This window comes from Acomys russatus, chromosome 15, assembly GCF_903995435.1.
Source record: "Acomys russatus chromosome 15, mAcoRus1.1, whole genome shotgun sequence".
Classification (NCBI taxonomy): Eukaryota; Metazoa; Chordata; class Mammalia; order Rodentia; family Muridae; genus Acomys; species Acomys russatus.
Genome location: NC_067151.1, coordinates 40,953,464 through 40,976,248, shown reverse-complemented (window position 1 = coordinate 40,976,248; position 22,785 = coordinate 40,953,464). Strand labels below are relative to the sequence as shown.

The following is a 22,785-nucleotide window of genomic DNA, read 5'->3' as shown; positions in this document are numbered from 1 at the left end:
TCATATTTTATTATTGTTAAATATCTATTAAAAGATACTAAGCTACAAATATAACAGAAATGCATTTAATAAAAGTAAAGAAAGGCACAGTGAAAAAAAGAGAAAAATAAACAGATGGCTTGGAATTCTCATCATTTCTGCCTCCTCCTCCTGACTGCTGGAATTACAGGCATGTACCACACGGCCACCCAAATCTACTGTTTTCATTCAAACTAAATGAGAGAGAGAAAACATACTCCAACCTTTTATTCTTGGACTCGCTGTCAGTTTTGTACTGTTCAAACTCCTGGCTAAGAGACTGCAGCTTTTCTTGAAGTCTCTTTTCTCGATCTACACTTCCCTGATAAAATTTCACCTCTTCTTCCATTGCTTTCAGTTTTTCTTCCATGGCCTTAAATTCATGAAGAATTAGATAGCTGACGCCACAGTATTTACAAACTGTTTCTTCAGGAGACATCTAGGAAACAGAACATATACTTATTGAAATTTTATGTTTTTAATTGTGAAAAATAAAGTTCAACCAAAGTTGCTATGCAGCTGTACTGTGGAGACAAAGTAAATACACAGTCTGTTCATTGCAGGGACAGCCACTATGACACACACTGCATACATCTGCATGAAATGTTTAAAACCAGTACAAATATTAAAAAGAGAAAGGAGTTTTTCAAAGTTATTTCACCATGGTATAGCTAAGAAATATTTACTCTTGAAATATCTTTCACGAAATAAAACTAAAGCTGCCAAAAACATCCCTACAACTTCAGTTCTGAGATGCACTGTCCATAGCGTCCAAAGGACCCCATGGCTTCTGCTGCCAAGCACACTATGACCCTCTAACTCTGTGGTTCCCAGCCTGTAGGTCGTGATCCCCTTGGGAACAAATGACTCTTTCACAGGGGCTGCATATCAAATATTTACATTACAATTCATAACAGTGGCAAAGCTGCGGTTATGAGTAGCAATGAAAATAATTTTATGGTTAGAGGTCAGCACAGCATGAGAAACTGTATGGAAGAGCTGCAGCATTAGGCAGCTTGAGAACCGCTGTTTTAGATACTTAGGACTTTTTTTAGATCTCATTTACTCATTTATAAAATTATGGCTCTGAACCAAAGGAACTCTATGCTCTTACTCAGCTTCAGTATTTTATGATGTTTTACAAAATGTAATATTCTGTCCAAACCTACAACAGGGAAAACAGTTTTTAACTTATGCACTTCTTTACTCATTTTATAGATTAAAACTGAGACTCCTTAAGTTATATAGCCAGCTGAAAGGTAAGAATGTTAAAACTAAACTCAAGACTTTAAAAAAAAAAACCTGATATGTAGTTATGTACCACACTGTACTTATCTACCACAGGTATATGTCCTTCAGATGAAGTGTGTTATATGGCTCTGGCCAACACAAGGACATTGAAAAAGCAAACCTGGAAAAGGACCCTTCCTTTATTATGTCTTAAGAATAAATAGTAAAAACAAAGTAATCATGAAATTTGCAGGCAAATGGATGCAACTAGAAAAGATCATCCCGAGTGAGGTAACCCAGACCTAGAAAGATACACATTGTATATACTCACTTATAAGTAGATTTTAGTCACATAGTACAGAATAAACATACAATGCACAGACCCAAAGAAGATAAGTAACAAGGAGGACCCAAGGGAGGATGCTTAAATCTCACTCAGAAGGGGAAACAGAACAGACAGAGGTAGTGGTTGAAGGCAGGGAACAAGTAGGAGAAAAAACAAAAAGAGATGTGAGGGCAGAGATCAGACCTGGGGAGAGCAGGGATGGGAGGACAATAGACCTATAGAGAAAAGAAACTATGGGTGGGGGCATCTCTGTGGCAAGCTAAAGACCTAAGTCAGGATAGGCTCCAGTGGGGGATATAAGGAGAACTTCTACTAGCACGGCCCATAGAGACTGAAGAGAACACCCTCTAACTAGACAAGTCTCCTAGTAGAGGGAGGGAAACGCCAACCCATCCACAAAACCTTCTATTCAAAATTTACCTTGCCTACAAAATGTACTGGGATAAAGACAGAACAGATAGAGCAGAGATTGAGAGAAGGTCCAACCAATGCCTGATCCAACCCAAGACCCACCCCATGGGAGAGAGCCAACCCCGGACACTATTAAGGATTCTCTGCTATGCTTGCAGACAGGAGTCAAACAGAGTTGTCCTCTGAGAGGCTCCACCCAGCAGTACCTCAAAACAGATGCTGAGACTCACAGCCAAACATTGGGCAATGCATAGGGAACCTTGTAGAAAAGTTGGGGAAAGGACAAAAGGACCTAGAAGCAACAGGAGCTTCACAAGAAGACCAAAGAAGCCTAATGTCCAGGGCCAAGAGGAGCCTGCAGAGACTGAAGCATCAACTAAGGACCTTGCATGGACTGAACTCAGGCCCCCCTAACAAAGAAGCAGCTGATGGGCACCTCAGGCTTCATTTGGTCCCCTGTAAGGGGGGTAGGGACTCTTTCTGACATGGTCTCTCTTGCCAGGCATTCAATTACCTTTGATAAGACTGCCTTGCTGGGCCACAGGGGAATAGAACATGCTCAGTCCTGATACAACGTGATAAGCTGGGGCAGATGGGAAGGGGGGGGGCTCTACTTTTCTGAGGAATAAGAGAAGGGGATGGAGGAGAGGGATGGAAAGTGGGACTGGGAGATGAGGAGAGCTAGGGCTATAGCCAGGATGTAACATAAACAAATAATTTTTTTAAAAGAATAAATAGGGGATGGAGAGATGGCTCAGTGGTTAAGAGCACTGTCTGTTCTTCCAGAGGTCCTGAGTTCAATTTCCAGCATCTACATGGTGGCTCACAACCATCTATAACATGATCTAATGCCCTCTTCTTGTGGGTACGCACACATGTAGGCAGATGTTGTATACATAAAAAATAAATAAATCTTTTTTAAAAAAAGAATAAATAGTCCTTTGTAACCTATGTTTGATTGATGTTTTTAAAAGGTAATAGAGCTTCAAGGAACCAAAGTAAAATCAATTCCTAGATTACTCAGTAAGTACTTTTAAATAAACATGTCTCATCATGGCTTGGAATTTGGTGACTAGCCTCCTACCTTATTGTCTCCAATACTAGATTGAAGGCACACATCACCTCTGGTCAAAGTGTTTCTTCTTAATACAGCCTACCTTGATGTGGTAGAGCCTGTCCTTGTAACTATGTTACAGTACTAGGAGGTAGAAAGTGTCCCTGTAACTATGTTATAGCACAAGGAGGTAGAAAGTGTCCCTGTAACTGTGTTACAGCACTAGGAGGTAGAAAGTGTCCCTGTAACTATGTTACAGCACAAGGAGGTAGAAAGTGTCCCTGTAACTGTGTTACAGCACATCTACCTATCAACACCATTGCACAAGTATCACTTGGAACAACATAGTAACAAATGTTATAAAATAGTCTCACTTAAATGTTAATAATCTCAAATCAAATGCCAGAATGAAATGTGTGAATGATTATGTCACCCCCTGTCACTGATACCAATTGTATAGATTTACTTTTTTTAATGTTTCAAAGAAATCATAAGTGACCTGGTTTAAGCTTTCTATGTGTTCTTTGATGCTACTCTGACTGAAATGTATTTTTCAGCTCTATTCTGACATCCCAAAGGTTTGAGAAACTCCTTTCAACACAGCCTATTCCAGTTTTGTTTCCCTGGAAAACCTTTCTCACGTTCACCCCATCACTCCCTAGACATCAACAATCCCCAGTAACTATGCAGAACAACCTGCTCCTCCACACAGAGCTCACTATAAGATCTGAAGACAGCCTGTTCCTTCTAACAGTGCAGGACAGCTATCAGGAACACTCATGTTTTCTCTTCCCCACATAACCACCTCCAGGTCCTTCACAAATAACAAGCTTTCTACTCTTCACCCCATCCTAGCTCTCTCTGAACTTGTCCTATGCTTTCTCAGCATGACATTTAGAACTGAAGGGCTCAATATGGCTGACCACAGAGAACAGAACAAGTAAGAACTCAAGCATCCCACTAGCTGAATTATTAGCAACACTTTCTAATAGAGTCTGCATCACTCACTCCCTCATATTTTAGCAATCTCATGTTATACTATCATATTAATTAATACCTATTTAACTATCTATATTCATACTGCTGTGTTTAGTAATATGACTGACATTTTCTACCCATCCACCCTCCCCACGGTTGACTGACAGCCCCAAATTAGAAACTGGATGCAGAAGAATCAACCTCTGGGCAGGAATAAGCCAACTAGTTCTGAAAGTATTAAAGAGTTAGACAGTAAGTTCTTAGCAACTATAAGTGTGATGCATTTTGTACAGAATTAGCCAAAATACTGGGCTGAAACACACACAGAGAAGCTGAGAGCAAGACACTATAGCTCTGAAGAGAGAGAGAAATAGTGGGAAAAATCCATAATAGCCTTCCAGTTCCTCACTTCAGTCCCTCCCGACAGCTGAATGTCCTACTCGCATTTAGGGATCTTTGCCCAGACTTTTTATACTTTCTTTCTCTTATACTATTTATCCCTTGAAACCCATATTTCCATTTTTTTCTGTGTGCTTTAAGATGCAAGTACAGAACTACAAATGTCAATGTAAGTATATATCTTATATCATTTACACTCACATATTTGCATATAAAACAGTATATTCACACATATGTATATATGCTATATACATATATACACATACATTTAAAATATATGTTCAATATGTGTTGAGGCTGGAACTTCACATACCACCATAGTTGGGACTAGTCCTTTTACTACATACTGTTCCCATATACCTCATTATGAAACTATTAATTACTTCTGCAAATAGCCTAAAGTTATTCATACCTACTTTAATGACAGTAAGACAAATTTTATCAGACATAGTCACAAAGTTCATGCAGCTGATGCCTAATGCAGTTCTTAGAGCTAGTAACCACAGACACAACAATGAAACAAGGCCTGGAGAGATGGTTCAGAAGCTAAAAGTACTTCTTCCTCTTGCGAGAACCTGGGTTCAGTTACAAGCATCTAAACGGTGGCTCACAACCATGTGTAACTATAGTTCCAGGGGATCCAGCACCCTCTTCTCATCCCCATGGGAATCAGGAACATATACAGTGCATATTTATATATGCAGGCCAAACACTCATAACCATACAATTTAAAACTCTTTTTTTAAAACATGAAATGGAAATAGATATGAGCAAGACAGCACAATAGGTAAAGATGCTTACTGCCAAGCCTCACAAGCTGAAGTCAGTCCCTGGGATCCACATGAGACGGCAAGAACCAGCTCCTGTACGTCGTTCTCTGACATTTTTACATGTGCTATGGCACACGGAAACACACACAAAGCAAGTAAAATAAAGAAAAATTTAAGTGAAATAGCAAAGCTCATATGCTATGTTAAGGCATGTAAAACTGGCCCAAGGGGTACAGCCTTCACTAATGTTCCTTTAGTAGGAATGGCAGTACAGGCCTTTAATCCCAACACTCAGGAGGCACAAGTGGTGGATCTCCATGAGTTCAAGCCATTCTGATCTACATAGTGAGTTCCTAGGTTAGCCAAGGCTATATACTGCAACCCCATCTGGGAAAAAACAAACTAACTAACTCTTGCAAGCCACATTTTAATAATGTACTCTAAAGTCTTGTCTGGAATTAAAATAAGGCTCACTTGTCATTCACACACAGGGAACAACATTTGCATATTGTCCTCTACAGCAGTCTTCAGTGACTCAGCAATCCCATTCAGAATCCCATCAGCCCTAGGGAAACTCACCTATCCAGATCGAGAGACCTGCACTCATCCTTGAAGTCCTTTTGTTCACCTTGAGTTTTCATTCCTTCTCATTAACTAGAGCATTCTATTGCTTACTCTAAGGCAATTTATTCCTAACCTTTGTCCATTTGTCACAGTTCCTTTCCTACTTCTGCAAAGTGCCCTATCATTATTCTTAAGAAAATTCTTGATAAAGTAGATTTACAGCTGGAGGTATGAAACAGAAATCATAAACTTCATGTTGTGAAAGGTATTACAAAAGCATTCATAATTTTAAAAAAACAAGAGATGAAAAGATAAAATAAGTAAAACAATGCACTTTAGAGGTTTTCTAAATGTTCATCAAAGAAAAACACAACAGTCATTGTGATCTGGAAACAAAATAATAAAATAATAATACGTCCAAAAGAATGTTCTCCAGGCTTGGCCAAGTATAACCTGGATCTCTGAATTATCTATTAAATAATTATGTAGCTCATAGAGTTTCAGCACTGTTCAATTATAATTTTCTATAAGCAAAACTGTAACAGAAAAGATATAACCCTTTCAAACTCTTAGTGCCTGTGGAGACTAACTGGGACACTTCTCGGAAGCTTGTGAAGTCATGAGATACTGTAATTAGGGATCCAAATGAAGCAAGTAAAAGGTATTTGTTGTGAATTTTAATTTGTGCTTCCTTCTAACTCAGTGTTCTGTCATTTTAGTTTCAAAGCAAAATAATAGCATGCTGTCATCGCTGACAAGATCACCATCATTAACAGGAAGTTTCTGCCTGTTCTACTCGGGAAAGCATTAACAAGTGGAATACACTACACAAATGGAGAACCACTTAAAAATAAATTATAAGCAAACTTCTTAAATGCAGTGTTTGTGCTCTTAAAATTATAGTTATTGGTATAAAATCATAACTTTTGGTTTTTGTTTTTCAAGACAGGGTTTCTCTGCGTAGCCTTGGCTGTCCTGGACTCACTTTGTAGACCAGGCTGCCCTCGAACTCAGAGATATCTGCCTGCCTCTGCCTCCCGAATGCTGGGATTAAAGGCCTGTGCCACCATGCCAGGCTTAAAATGGTAACTTGTAAAAAATAAGTTAAGCTTAAACCTTCGTCAGCATCCCTGACTGTACGTAACTACACAAAGCACCTAACAGCCTCCTGCTGCCCAACTGAGACATTCCCTGATACAAAAGTTGGCCTCCTTTTTCTTTTTCCTTTGTGTTAAATCTACCACACATTCACTGACCTTTGTATAAGAGAAAAGCAGCAAACTTTAGTCAAAGGTAAGAGTGACAACAATACAAAGCGCTAGTATTTTTCAGATATTTTGCACAGTAAAATGCCTTTCCAGGTGCCTGTTGGAGAGCCTGAACATCTGAGTTTGATTCCCAGGACCCACATGGTAGAAGGAGAGAACCAACTCCTGAAAGCTGACCTCTGACTCCAATATATCCCATGGGCCATGCACACCTGCCATGACACAATAAATAAACTAAATGTAATTAAAACATTAATAACTTTATCCAAAATAACAAATGTTTAGTAAATTTCAGCCAAAATGGCAGAAATTTTTTTGAGATAAGACAGGAGACTTTTGCAACCATTACCAGACATACCAACTTGCCATTTCCTAAGTCCACCAGGCTCATTCCTCTTTATTAAGTCAACTTTATAGTTAATTTCATAACATAGTTTTAAAAGAATTCACAACTACATTACACTTAATACAAAAAGCCTGAGTGCTTGTCCCGTAGCCTGGGAGAAGACAAAGATGTCCATACTCAGTGCCTTATTCAATACAGTGCTGGAAGGACTAGCAGAGCAGCAAGGTGGATCCACACACATCAAATATTGTTCAAAACGTGGATAGGATTTACACGATAAAAAACACTAAATGCTGATTAAATACAATGAAGAACTATCAGGTATATCCAATCTTTTGACACTACAACACAAAATGGTCTTCTACAAAGTTCATGTTTGAGAAATAAACTGAGTTACAAAGAAGAAGCTAGACTATTTTTTATAACTTAAGTACGTTTACAGTTTCATGTTGGGCTGTATGGAAAATAGACATGCTCTGCTCATGGGCTTAGGCAAATGACCCAAAGTAGTTAAAATAGAATATACCTAGAAATACCTTCTACCCAGGCTCTCCAGTTGTCACACTGGGCCTGGAGTTGGGGAGGCAACCTCCAATCTCCTTCCTGCCCTCCACTATAATCTCTCCAGCCTCATTCCCAGCCCTGTAGCAGTTTGCTGAGGCCTCTCCTCCCTCCATTCCCTGGGGACTCCACAGATGACTCGGCTTTCCTCCTCCCTACACCCCTTTCCATCAGTCACTGATGCCTAGAAACACTCTCCAGCCAGGACCAGCAGGGGCCACCCCCAGCAGGACCTGCGGTAGGTACATCACGCTCTCCTTCTTTGCCATCTTTCCACCCATTCTCAGCCTCAGCCTGATAATAATAACATACTTACAGATGCTCCTCCTCCCCCCTCTGGAGACTCCAACTCTTGGTTCAGATGCAGGGTTCCCCTAGCCCTTTCATCCCTGTTTCTGCAGACAATTCTTCACCGTGCTACAGCCTCACGTGCAGTGTCCCCTCTTCACACCGCACCTCCAGCTCCCAGGGCACGCTGCCTCTAGATGTGAACAAGATCCCCTTAGCTCTTTTCTGAAGTTTCTTTCAGCCTTTTCTCCCAGCCCATCTTTCTTCCTCTCTGTCACCCACGGACCTGAGGAGCACTCTCTAGCAGGCACTGACAGCCATCACACTCTCCTAAGATCCAGAGAGGGCAAAGAGATCAAGGAACAGAACACCACCTAACAAAGACAACACCCGGTACTAGCACCTAAAATTATCTTCATTATCCCAACCTCAGATGCCTAGACACCAGGGCAAAAACACAATCAATAACAGCCAGGACAGTATGTCTCCACTAGATTCCAGTAACCCTATTCCAGTAAGCCCTTGGAAATGCGATGCAGTTGAAGCCCAAAACAAGGATTTCAAAATAGCAATTATGAATATGTTCAAGGACCTTAAAAGGGAGATGAATAGGCTGGGTGTGGTGGTACACGCCTTTAATCCCAACACTTAGAAGGCAGAGACAGGCAGATCACTGTGAATTTGAGACCAGCCTGGTCTACAAAGTGAGTCCAGGACAGCCAAGGCTACACAGAGAAAGAAACTTGTGTCAGAAAAAAAAAGGGGGGGGAGGGGATGAATAGATCCCTTAATGAAGTCTTTGAAAACACAAACAGTGGAATGCAATGATAAAATCTATTTAAGACATGAAAGTAAAATTTAACAAAGAAATAGAATCAGTAAAGAAAATTAAAACTGAGATGAAACTGGAAATGAACAATTTAGGAAGTCAAACAAAAACCTTACAGGTAAGCCTCACCAACAGAGTACAAGATATGGAAGAGAGAATCTGAGGCATTAGAAACAAGGTACCAGAAATGGATACCTCAGCTAAAGAAAATGTTAAATCTTAAAAAAAAAAAAAAAAAAAAAAATCCCAGCACAAAACATCTAGGAAATCTAGGACATATAAAAAGAGCAAATCTATAAATAAAAGGAATATAGGAAAGAGCAGAAACCCAGGTCAAAGGCACAGAAAATATATTTTAACAAAATCAGAAAAGAAAATTTCTCTAATATAAAAAAGAAGATACACATAAAAGTATAGAAATTAGAACCCAGGCGTGGTGGTGCATGCCTTTAAGTCCAGCACTTGGGAGGCAGAGGCAGGTGGATCTCTGAGTTGGAGGCCAGCCTGGTCTACAGTGTGAATTCCAGGACAACTAAGGCTACACAGAGAAACCCTATCTCCAAAAACAAAAGAAAACAACAACAACAAAAAAGTACAAGAATTATACAAAAAACAAAATAAACAGGACCAGAAATTACCCATGACATATAATTATCAAGACCCTAAACATACAGAACAAAGGAGGACTATTAAAAGCCACAAATAACATACAAAGGCAAAGGTATACCCACCGGGGTAACACTACTTCTCAATAGAGAGTCTAAAAAGCCAGAAGGGCCTGGATGGATGTCCTACAAAGTCTAAAAGTTCACAGATACCTGCCCAGACTACTATACCCAGCAAAACTCTCAGCCACAATAGATTAAAAGAAAGAAACAAAGAAAGAAAGAAGGAAAGAAAGAAAGCTTTCCACAATAAAATCAAATTTAATTACTATCTATCTAGTAATCCAAGTCTACAGAAGGCACTAGAAGAAAAACTTCCATCTCAAGATGTTAACCACACCCAACAAAACACAAAAAATAGCCAGGCACAGTCATCCCAGGAAGGCAGAGGCAAGTGGATCTCTGTGATTTTTGAGGCCAGCCTAGTCTACAAAGTAAGTCCAGAACACCCAAGGCTACACAGAGAAACCCTGTCTCAGAAAAAGAAAGAAAAAAGAAAACACACACAAAAAATAATCTAAGACCAGCAAACCAAAAGGGAGTGGGATAGAACATACAGCATAACAACAAAAGAACAGGAAACAACAATAACGGTCACTGATAACTCTCAATATCAATAGCCTTGATTCCCCAATAAAAAGACATACTGACAGACTATTAAGAACCAAGATCCGTCTTTCTGCTGGTGCCTAACTAGAGCCTTAAACCCTAGTGGCTAGTAACTAGTGGTCATATAGAAAGTACTGTGCATGATACCAGAGGAGAAAGGTGAACACCAAGCCAGCTACAAACCCCGCATCTACAATGATGACCTGCCTGCATAATATGCTGGAGTAGTGGAGGCACAAACATTGTGGAAGTAACTAACCACTACCTGATTGGATATAAGGTCCACTACATGAGATAGAAGCCATACATAGCACTGCTTGGGTCACCAAGAACCTGAGCCATGATAGGCCAAGGACCTAGGGGAAAACCGAATATTACTGTTCAGCTATAAGAACACAGCAATGACATTACTCCTAACAGTATTCTGCTATATCCATACATCAGTGTCTCACTCAGCCATCATCAGAGAAGTTTCCTCTTACAGTAGATGGGAAGTGATATAGACACCCACAACTAGGTAATGTGCAGAGTGAGAAGCCTTACTCAGTCCTAAATGGGATGTCCTCATCAAATCCCTTCCCTCAAAGATCAGAGAACTATGCAGAAGATAAGGCAGACAGATTTTAACAGCCAGAGTGTGTGTGGATGATAACAACAACAACAAAACAAAACAAACAAACAAAAAACAAAAAAACAGTGTTTCCCAGGCACAACAGAACTGATAGGCACATAGGAATTTACAGAGACTGCGGCAGCATGCACAGAGCCTGCACAGGTCCAAGGCAGACAGGGTCCAGCACTGAGAGGTGAAGTAGATACAAGTTCCCATCCTTAACCAAGAAACTATCTCCAATTGACAACTGCTTACAAAGAAAAATTAGTTTCTGTAAGGGAGTCTCACAGGATACACAAACCACACTTAAGGGCAGGTCCTATGCCCAGCATTAGATGACAACACAAAATGAACTCACACGTGATTTGGGGAGATTTTTTTTTTTCTCATATTGCTTTGTTTAGACTTTTTTTTTAAAAAAAATCTTACAGATCTTCTGTTTGTATATTATGGTTTCTGAGTTTGTGTTTTTATGATGGTGTGTGTACACGTGTATGCATTTCATGTGTCTTTGTTAGCATGTTCGTTTTGTTTTATTCTTATTTGTCTCTTTTTATTTGCTTGTCTTCTTAAGAAAGAGAAAAAAGGCATGGACTTGGAAAGGGTGGGAAGGATCTGAGAGGAGATGAGCAAAAGAAAACTGTGATCAGAATATACTGTACGGGGGAAACTTTCTTTTCAGTAAAGAAAAATATTAAAAAAAAAAAAATACCAGTTCTCTGTGTTGATATGTAAGTATAATTCAATCCCTAGCAATAGCCCAATAAGATGCTTTGCAAATGTAGAGACGATTATCAAATTTATATGGAAAGCCAAAGAAAATAGAACCGCTAAAGTAATCCTTAAAAAGAATAAAATGGAAGAGATGACTGCACCTGGTTTTAAGAAACAGCGTGCTACTAATCAACAAAATGCTGTAGATGCAATGGAAAAACACAAAGGTTGATGGGATAGAATGAAAACCAGAAACAGGCCCATATAAACATGCCAACTTATTAGCATGAAAGCAATTCAGTGAAGGCAAAGTAGCCTTTTCAACAAATGCTACAGGTGAACTGGCTAGTCTTGGGTTAAAAGAAAACACACACCTCTACCTAAACCTCCTGCTATACAGAAGTATATTCAAAATGAATCATAGGCTTAAATGTAAAATATAAAAGTATGATTTTAAGTAGGCGAAAATCTTCAGTATGTAACCTAGTACAAGAGTTCCTGTGGTTTGTTCTAGTTGGCTTTCTGTTGCTGTGATAAAACACGTTGATCAAGGGCAACTTGGGAAGGAAGGGTTTATTGTAAGTTTACACTTCCCTGTCCCAGTGCATCATGAAGGAACATCAGGGCAGAAGCCATGGAGAAACACTGCTTATTGGCTCACTCCCTTGGTCATCTCATGCTTAGCTTGCTTCTTTTTGGTTGTCTGGTTGTTTTGAGACAGGGCTTCTCTGTGTAGCCTTAGTTGTCCTAGAACTAGCTGTGTAGACCAGGCTGGCCTCCAACTCAGAGGCCTGCTCTGCCTCCTGAGCGCTGGGATTAAAGGCATGCGTCACCACCGCCAGCTTCATCTTGATTTTTATGTATCCTAGACCCACCTGCCTAGTGGTGGTGCTGCCCAGAGCAAGCTGGGCCCTCTGACATGAATCAGCAATGAAATCAATCTCTTCTAGGTCACTCCTAGGTGGGTAGCTCCTCAATTTAGGTTCCATGTTCTCAGGTGACTCTAGTGTGTGTCAGGTTGACAATAAAAGCTACAGCAAAAACCTGATACAAAAAGCGTAATTTGTAAATGGAAATCTTGACAACCTAGGCTTCTGTAAATTAAGCATCTTTGCTTTAAAAAAAATTCAAACCTATGAAAATAAAAATACAAACTACACATTGGGATAAAATACTTTCAGACTGTACACATGGCCAGCAGCTAAAGTATATAAAGAATTCTGAAAACGCAACAATTTACAAACAATTAGAAAATGAAAAGAGAACACAAAGACGCACTTGACCTCAAAGGACAGACAGATATGAGGAATTTCTCTTTCTGTTGCCATGATAAAATATTCTGAGAAAAGCAACTTGAGGGAGGATGTTCACAGGACGTGCATCATGGCATTAGGGAGGCCTGAAGCTGCTGATCACTTCTTATCAGTCATCAGGCAGAGAGCACTGAATGCATGCTGCTCTCAGCTCTCCTGCTCCAGACAGTCTGAGAATGGTGCCATTGAAGTGGGCAGGTCTTCCCACCTCAAATGGAAAAGAATGCCCTTCATGCATGCCCAGAAGTACATCTCCCATGTAATTCTACATTTTAATAAACTGACTATTAACACTAACCGAATACCAAATGAGCACCTGATAAGGTGTTCTATATTTTTAGAACTAGATTTTAGGAAAATACAAATTAAAGCCCCAATGGGAGCATTATAGCTACTGACATCTTCAAATGCTGGTAAAGATGAGGAAAAAGTCCATTACTCATATACTGCAGGTAAGAGTAGAAAATGGTATGTGCACTCTGAGAAACAATTTATCATCTTTTAAAAATTAAACCTACTATACATCACTGGATATTTATATTACAAAAACACGTGTTCATGTAAATACCTAGCCAAACACTGGGAACAATACATACACAATCCAACAAGTGAATGATTAAATGAACTGATACGTTCAAAGCATAGGTCCAGTAATAAAAGTGAGGATGCTCACTGGGTGGTGCATGCTTTTAATCCCAGCTCTCAGAGGCAGAGGTAGGCAGATCTCTGTGAGTTCAAGCACAGCCTTGTCTACAAAGCGAGTCCAGGACAGCTAGGGCTACACAGAGAAACCCTGCCTTGAAAAACAAACAAACAAAATAAGTAAATTAATTAATTAGAAATGAGGAAACTTTTGACACAAACAACAGCCTGAAATAAACTTTGAAATAGAGTATATGGCTTCCATTTATATAACATTCGTAAAATAACAAAATTGTTGAAGATCAGATTAGTTTAGTAGGAGTCATGGCATTAAGGGAGGAGAGAAAAATGGGAAAATTAAGGTGAGTATAGTTTAAAAAAAAAAAAACAATGTGAGAAATCACTGCTCTAAATTTTGAATGCATCAACTGTCAATTTTCTGGTTAAGATACCATACTTTAGCCTGCCAAATGTTACCCCATAAAAACCTCTCTATCTTATGCTTAAAAATTGCATGTAAGTTTAATTTTAAAACCATAAAGATAAATAAATCTGATTTAAATTAAAACATCAGGTTAACAAAGATATTTTTGAGCAATAAATAAATAAATAATGTATGCTGGATTCATGCTATAAAATTATGCATGCCACAGTAAGTCTACCACACACACACAGTGGCAAGGTGTATTTCTTCCGACAGCTCTCTTCTACTAGGAACTCCAAGAACCTCTGTAATATTCAATAACCAGTCAGTAAGAGAACTTATTTAACCGCTAATAGAAAAATGAGGACTTTTCTAGATAGTATGTTTTAAAAATATTTTTACTAAGGTAGACAGTGGTGGCACATGCCTTTAATTCCAGCCCTTGGGAAGCAGAGGCAGGCGGATCTCTGAGTTCAAGGCCAGCTTGGTCTACACAGCAAGTTCCAGCACAGCTAGGGCTACACAGAGAAACCCTGTCTTGAAAAACTACACACACGCTAATGGAATACTTTGGATCACAGCATTAAGTAATAGTGTTCCCATAAATTACACAGTTTTCATCATAAGGTGTCAAAACTACAAGTGCTTTAAACATACACACACACACACACACACACACACACACACACACACACACACACACACACACCTTTCCAGGATACTAGATCTAACATTTCTAAAACCACTTTCTTTTTTTCTCTGCTCTAACTCAACACAAAATTTGAACCTAGCCACCGTGGCCCAAAATGACCTGAAAAATTAAGTTTATTTTCTCTGGCAGTGACAACCTGTGCTTGGAAATATAAAACTGTTATTCTGAATAAATTTCAAAGTTCCCAAGTACTAAAATTACTTTGCTGAAACAGGACAAAATGAGCTGTTAGTGCTGGGAAGGCTTGCTATCCTGGAACAGCGCGCCCTCTCTCTAGCCTCTCTCCACTGACACTTCTGTTTTGCAAAATAAACAAACCTCGCCCTCTTCACTTTGTGTCCAGTGGTAATAAAGATCTCCTGAAGCTAAAACTCTGTGAGGTCTTCAATTTGTCACCATTTTTAAAACAAGGGATTAACTCAGCCTGTGTGAACTGATTTCCCACTACTTTGTTGCTGTTCTGACTTACACACACCCCTAGCAAAAACAGCAAAGGAACTTTGTTGTTGCTGCTGTTTTCTAACAAGAGAACATGAGCCCACACTTTGGAAAGGAGGTGATACACACTTAGTACTTTGCTCATCTCTAAGTGCTGCTTTCCATTTACACTGTTAAAGTAGGCAGAACTGAAATGCACTCTCCTTGCAGAACAGTGGACGAAGCTTCCAGCAATGCTGCTGGGTCTCTGAGGCCAGAGACAGGCTGCCATCTGCTCAGCCTAGAGAAAGAACAGATTCGGACATAGTGTTAAGTAAAATGAAGTAAACTACAGAGTCCAGCCAAAAAAAAGAGGGGACATATATGCCCCATGGGCCTCTTGTACTTATGGAGATGGAAGTCTGAGAGTGCTCTGTGCACAGCTAGAAACTATGATAAAAAGCAAAAAGATCCAGGAAATGAAAGTCAAAGATTATCTTGTTCCTTCTTCCCTAAGATTCCCTGAGGAGATGAGACCAAAGAAAGGAGACTTAATCTTTGCCTCTGAGCAGGCAATAGACTCTGACTTCAGCTTATTACCCATCATTCTTCTTTCTTTTCTTTGATGGCCTTCTCGCTCACCTCCTTTTTATTTTCCTCCATATGTCATTTCCCCACTATTGCTCATTTGGCTTTTAATGGTACAGTGAAACGTAGCCATCCCCACATTGTAATGCACTGAACATCCATTACCATATCACACAGCACAAGTACAGAGAGAAGAAGAAAGGCTCCCTCGCCTCTCCTCTCTGATTTCTGCAGAAGCCCTCCTTGCCTATACACAGAAAAAGAAAATAAAGAAACACAGCAGGGGCGTCTTTAGGAAGAAGAACCAGCCTATAAAGTAATACAGAAAGTTAAGAGACAAGAAAGAATGGGGAAAAAAAAAAAAAGGCTTTGAAAGACATCTCAGTCACTGTACACTGGCGCTGATTCATCCACCTCAAGTCTTTTTTTCCTCCCAAAAAAGTGGAGCACATTTTCTAAGTCATTATGACAAATGTCCCTTTTTCTCCATCTTAAAAATTAACTGATTCTAATCTGAATTATTATTTCCTTACAAATTATTCAGGATAATTATCCCTAAAGTAAAGAGCTTACAACCATAAGCGGTTCAGACTTTAGATTTTCTCAGACTTCTGAACGTATGCATATATAAAATGAGATCTCTGAGCTAAGACCCAAGTCTAAATACAACATCCATTCATGTTTTACCTATGTTAAAACCTAGCCTAAATATGACCCTATATAATATCTTAATAAATGTGTGCATGAAACAGATTCATAATGTAAAATTTGCATATGTGGTATACTATAAACACTTGATTACTCCCAGCTTTTGAAGCATTTTGCATTTCAGATTAGTCAGCGATTCTCAACATTTGTTGGTCGGTTTTTTGAGACAGGGCTTCTCTGTGTAGCCCTGGCTGCCCTGGACTCACTTCGTAGACCAGGCTGGCCTCCAACTCCTAGCAATCTACCTGCTTTGCCTCCCTGAGTGCTGGGATAATACGTACAATTATATATTTAATATGATTCTGTATAGAATGACATATACAAGCTGATAATACTAAATACTGCCTGATCATTAGGTAATTAAGTAAGTTAATGTGGACAATGCAAACAACCCATACGTAAAAAGTTGCAGCAAAGACTTTTAAAGACTTTCTAACTTGGGGATGTCCATATATATACATTTTGGTTGTGCACATGACATTAATGAGCATGAAAGTATTTTTGTATAAGTGTATCTATCTAACTTAGGTCTGAAAAAAGCACCAAGCTGCACACTGCCTTCTAAACCCTGAGCGGGAAAGGCTGTAACTAGTACACTTGTCCCTGGGTTTAGACAGCCAAACCTCTTCTGCTGTCCCACTTTTCTGCACTGCAGGATAATACATGCCATCCTTCCTTCTAACTACCTCAAACATGATGAAAAGCACTCAACAACTCTAAGACTGTTGAAATACTCAGCTCTCAGGAACCAACTCTAGGACCACACATTCGGCACAAAACTCTGCTTTTAATGATCCCAGCATCCAGGGATGCCATTCTCAAAAGGACAACTGGGCGGAGCCAGTTATCGCTGCTTTCCATCATGGAGCCCAGGAGTCCAACTGAGAGCCCGAGGCCTGGGCGCTAGCTGATCCATCTCTCTGGCCTCCTGTCTAACATGGAACTTAAATCATAACACTGTCTTGTAGACTTTCACTGTTATTTAATTTTCTTCCTGACAAACTGATTAGGATCTGAAACATGGACTTTTGCTTTTAGGATTTTGTTCTGTTTTACAGCTTTTTTTAATCTCTATCACACTGGGGCTATTTTATGAAAGGAACACATTCAGGTGAGAAGATGCTGCTTTTTTTTTTTTTTTTTTTCAAACGCATTTGAAGCACCATTTCTGAAGTAGCAACACAGCCAAGCTAAGATCTTAGCATTTCACAGCAAACTTCAGAGGTAAAGAGAATTACATGCAGCGATTGAAAGGCTATCTTCTGGTAACTACGCTTCCTTTAAGGTTCCCATAAGTCTGGAAGGTGGGCAGTAAGAACAGCACCATGTCAAATCAATGCTGTGACTAATGTTAACCAGCCAGCCACAGCCGCGTGCCCATTGTCAAAACACAGCTCAGAACCATGGTTTTCAGTGGAAAGTGGTAAATTATTAACGAAGAACTGACTGTAAACTGGGGGTGCAGCTCAATTACGGACACACTGGAGGTCCTACATTCAATTCTTAGCAGGATAAGCAGAGGCAAAGTTGATGATAGACTTGCTACAAGAGCTACACGAACAGTGACAGCTAAACAAAAGATTGGAAGCCACAATTTATGGCAATAATTTTTGAAGAGGTATTTTTTAAATTATTATATTAACAATGTATGGATTGACAAACTAAATACAGAGCTGAGTGTGGTGGAGCACACCTGTAATCCCAGTACTCAGGGAGCCAGAGGCAGGAGGGTCTCTGTGAGTTGGCAGCCAGCCTGGTCTACAAAGCAAGTCCAGGACAGCCAAGGCTACAAGGAGAAATCCTGGCTAGAAAAATAAAAAGAAAACTAAATATAAAAGAAATGTCTTTGCCTGAAAACAAATGTAAATTAATATGAAGGAAGGCTAAATTAATTATAAGTAAGAAATCAATGCTGGGGCTCAGTAAATAAAGATACTCACTGCCAAGCCTGACAATCTGAGTTTGAGCTCTACGGACCACACAGTAGAAGAAGACAACCAACTCTTACAAGTCATCCTCTGACCCCACATGCTGTGCTCTGTTCTCTCTCTCTCTCTCTCTCTCTCTCTCTCTCTCTCTCTCTCTCTCTCTCTCTCTCTCTCTCAAACACACATACACACACACACAGTTTTTTTTTTCATGTAAAATTGAGATAAATGGGGGGATTTACTGCCCCTTGGAATGTTATACAGGCACTAAGTGTTATTGAAGTACTATTAGAATCACTACCAGTGTTAATGGTGAGTTCTTATTTTAAATCTTATGCTTTCAGCTGGGCATGGTGGTGCACATCTTTAATTCCAGCATTCAGGAAGCAGAGGCAAGTGAGTCTCTGTGAGCTCAAGGACAGCCTGATCTATAAAGAGATAGAGTTCTAGGACAGCCAGGGATATCACACAGAGAAACCCTGTCTCAAAAAACCAAAACAAAAACCAAAACAAAAAAAAAACAAAAAAAACTTTATGCTTTCTTTATAAGCGAGTTGTTGGGGTGTGCGCATTTGATTCTCCAGCTGCAGCTGTTGGGCTTCTCTGATAGCCAGCTGGACTATTCCAGGCCAGCATCTGCCATTTTGAACACTGGTGAGAGGCCCTGAACAAATGACACAGTGATCACAGCTGCCTGCTCTGGCTCTTGAAGATGCAGGCACAGCCAGAACACTTTCAAACCATTTGTATCAGAGTTTCTGCTATCAGGAGCCTAAGTAAACTCCAGATGACCCTAGGCCAGAGAGGGGGAGCATTTTCCATGGTGGCCTAGCAAAGGGGCTGTTAGGGACAGGTACAAAGGGGATATTGTCTTGTTTGGTGACAAGGCAAAACCGTTTGCGTGGGAGGTTGGCTGTGGTTCCTGTAAACACCATTTCTCTGGCTCTGTAAACTAGCAGTGTGCTCACTTGAGGAGCTGGATAAGAGACACCCTTCTGCCTTCCCTCGCTCATTTTCTAACACTGGGCTCAGGAGAAAGGCCTCCTCCCCATGCTGACTTCTTGCCCACATTAGGTAGCACAGGCTGAGCTGTTATCAAGAACGGAGATGGTGGATCAGCCATAGCACCCGGCATGGCTGAGAGGCCAGCACACTGAGCCCCAGAAGCCGCAGAGCAGCTAAAGCGTCCAGGTTCTCTGGGCCTGGGCAGGGGCTCTCACACTTCCAAAGCTAAGGCTCCTGCTGGCTGAGGCCTGCCTGAGAGATGAATACCGCACACTGCCTGCTTTTGTTCCAGCCTGCCTGCTCCAACACTCAAAACGCCTAGGGGATAAATCCTGCAACAGCTTCTCCTTGCCTGCGACCCACAGTGTCCATCTGAGTAGAGCTAAGGACCAAAGGGTTGGTAACTGATTAAAATCCTATCCAAACACCAGCTACAGTGCTCACCCCTGATCCCAGCACTCAGGAGGCAAAGGGAGGCAGAGCCTGCATGGCCTATGAAGGGAAGTCTAAGCCAGTCAAGGCTACACAATTAGCTTCTGTCTAAAAGAAAACAGCACCTGGTACACAGTGAATGATGAGAGCTAAAGTATGTTAAAAATGCACTATGTAAAAAAAAAAATCACAAAACATTACAAACATGAACATTTCTAGGATCTGCTTCCACTACGACTCTAAAACTAGGCAGTTAAATATTATAGTGGAATTATATGTCTGTCTTCTTACTTATTCTTGGCAGTGAAAGTCTAAAGTGTGATTATTCCTCCCCCCACCACAAATTCTGTGGTAGTTTTCTAAATTCACTCTCCTGTATTTTAGAATGATCTAACTACCAAACACTCTGAATGTTCAACTCTTATAATACAACGTCTTACCTTTTGGATTTCTTCAGGTAATGCATGCGTGGGAATGTGGCGATCCATAATCCCCCGCAAATGCACTGAGAGCACTGCAGAAAAACAGTCTAAAAACAGGGATGGCAACAATCAGAATTCACATAATGAAAAGGAAATTCAAATGATTTAAAAATTCTTAGTATCTGGGGATGAGCTGGCAGTAAGTACTTTAACAGACGTTTGTTTCGTTAGCTCCATGTTGGAAGGTACAATTTAAGTTTCCTTGGGTTTCAAGCCACTCACACAGGAAGCTATAGCAATTACTGACTTTTCTATTGTTCAGAAAGTTATAAACTACTACTAATAATAGTGATTTATTAATTGTTTTGCAACAGACTAACTGTAAGATTTTAGACTTTTTTGTTTGTTTGTTTTTGTTTTTCAAGAAAGGGTTTCTCTGTGTAGCCTTGGCTGTCCTGGACTCGCTTTGCAGACCAGGCTGGCCTCAAACTCACAGAGATCTGCCTACCTCTGCCTCCCAAGTGCTGGGATTAAAGGATTTTAGACTTATTTCAGTGTTCTAAAATAACATTTTTCTGAAAAGCTTTAGAAAGCAATAATATTGTATTGTAAATCATAAAATAAAATAAAAAAAAGCACTTGTGCCATCAAGGCTTGTTTAAGCTAGGGAATAGAAAAGAATACTAAGTTACTAAGTATACAGGCACTGAGAAGAGCCACCAAAGCATCAAAGACCACATGCCAACTGTAACTGAGATGGATATCTATGTAACTTTATCTAGATTTTACTTTTAACAGATTTTCATTTTCTAATACCAACAATTCAGTATAAAACTCTTTTTATTACTTTCATGAAATCACAGACAACAGAGACACATTTTCCTTCAAATTTTTCCCAAATTGGACAAAGAACATCCAATCCAATCTTATCAGTGAAGGGTCAATCTAGCCATGGAGAGAGTAGAGGACCAAAAAGATGGCTTACTGAATAAAGTCCTTGCCACAGTGTGAGCCCAGCACCCATAAATGCAGGGCTGGTATGGAAGGCCACCTGAAACCCCAGCCTTGGGAGGGAGGCAAGCTGGGTGGCTAGACTCCCCAAACTGAGCAGTTCAGAATTCAGGTGAGAGACCCAGTAGAATGTTAAAGACACTTGGCATCAACCTCAGGCCTCCATACATACATAAACATGCATACACAGGTGTGCCCATGAGCATGAATACACACACACACACACACACACACACACACACACACACACACACACACAGTAGAAGAAAGATGCCAAGGCCAGAATGGTGGTACTGCAGACTCAAGTGATTCAAGGTTTGGCCCATGACTGACAAGCAAGGGTAATGCAAGAGTCCAGAAAACATAATGACCTATCATATAGGTAGGGATGACGGGAAGCTAGCAAAGACTTCCTACAATTATTTGTGTTAGGTCAGGACAAGAATATTTTTGTAAAGACCATTGGTGGAAGAGAGAATCCTCAACCCCACGTTAGCCTAAACATCTTTCATTTCAATAAGCTGCTATTTAAAACAAACAACTAACGAGATGTCTTCCCACATATAACACAAGACAATGTGTGTGGTTGGTAAAAGTTAACTGAGGTCCAGTATGGGAGTGAAGTTAATTATGTCGACATGGGTCCAAAGTGACCAAGTCCATAATCTGATATTTGGCATACTGTCAGTCACATGCCAAGAAACCAGAAGGCTCATTATCCTCAGTTAAGCCTTCATTAGTCTATGGAAATGATAATATCTCTTCAGCTCCACCAGGAATATTTCCCCCCTAAAATTGCCAACTAAATCTCCTCTTAAAGTACCACCCACAAAAGAATTAGCGAGATGGGCTGGAGAGATGGCTCAGTGGTTAAGAGCACTGCCTGCTCTTCCAAAGGACCATGGTTCAATTCCCAGCACCCACATGGCAGTTTACAACTGTCTGTAATTCCAAGATCTGATACCCTCACACCAACGCACATAACTAAATAAAATTAAAAAAAAAAAAAAAAAGAATTAGCGAGCATGGGTCTACATAACAGTATAAACTCAAAGTAGGGCATTTTATAATTTAGCGCCGTCACTTGACTGCACTGCAACATATTACTATACCAACAAAAGTGGCAGGCTCCTGACTGTGAAAGAAAAATCTAAAATAGTGCCCTGGTATTAGAAGGCCCTCCGAAACACAGGGGGAGAAGCTGAAAAAGCCTTTCAATTGACTTCGATGCACATCACAGAAAACGTCGTAACAAGATAAGGAGTCTCAATTCTTTTCATACAGTGGAGATATTCACTGTATTCGTCCCAAGAACATTAATATCCTGTCCTCATATAGAGAGGTCTCTAACGCTGCTTATACATAATTTTATTGTGAACCCATGTAAACTGTGATCGCAATCTGGGGTAGCTAGTTGCTTTTCTGCTAAGCAGGGCATGCAGATGCTTACAACTAACAGATAGCCACCTAAATTCACAAGGTGAGGGCAAGGGCAGTACTTTCTTTAATATTTTTGTTAT

At 40.1% G+C, this 22,785-nt stretch overlaps 1 protein-coding gene across 1 annotated transcript in view; it reads right to left on the bottom strand.

Annotated features, from left to right (window-relative positions):
- Lekr1 (leucine, glutamate and lysine rich 1) overlaps positions 1 to 22,785 on the bottom strand; it is a 170,274-nt gene that overhangs the window by 146,752 nt on the left and 737 nt on the right. Inside the window, exons 2-3 of the mRNA XM_051157263.1 lie at positions 20,273 to 20,361; positions 243 to 457 (exon numbers count right to left, since the gene is read on the bottom strand). Coding sequence (XP_051013220.1) covers positions 243 to 457; positions 20,273 to 20,320 — 263 coding nt within the window. The 5' untranslated portion in view covers positions 20,321 to 20,361. The remainder of the gene's footprint in view (positions 1 to 242; positions 458 to 20,272; positions 20,362 to 22,785) is intronic.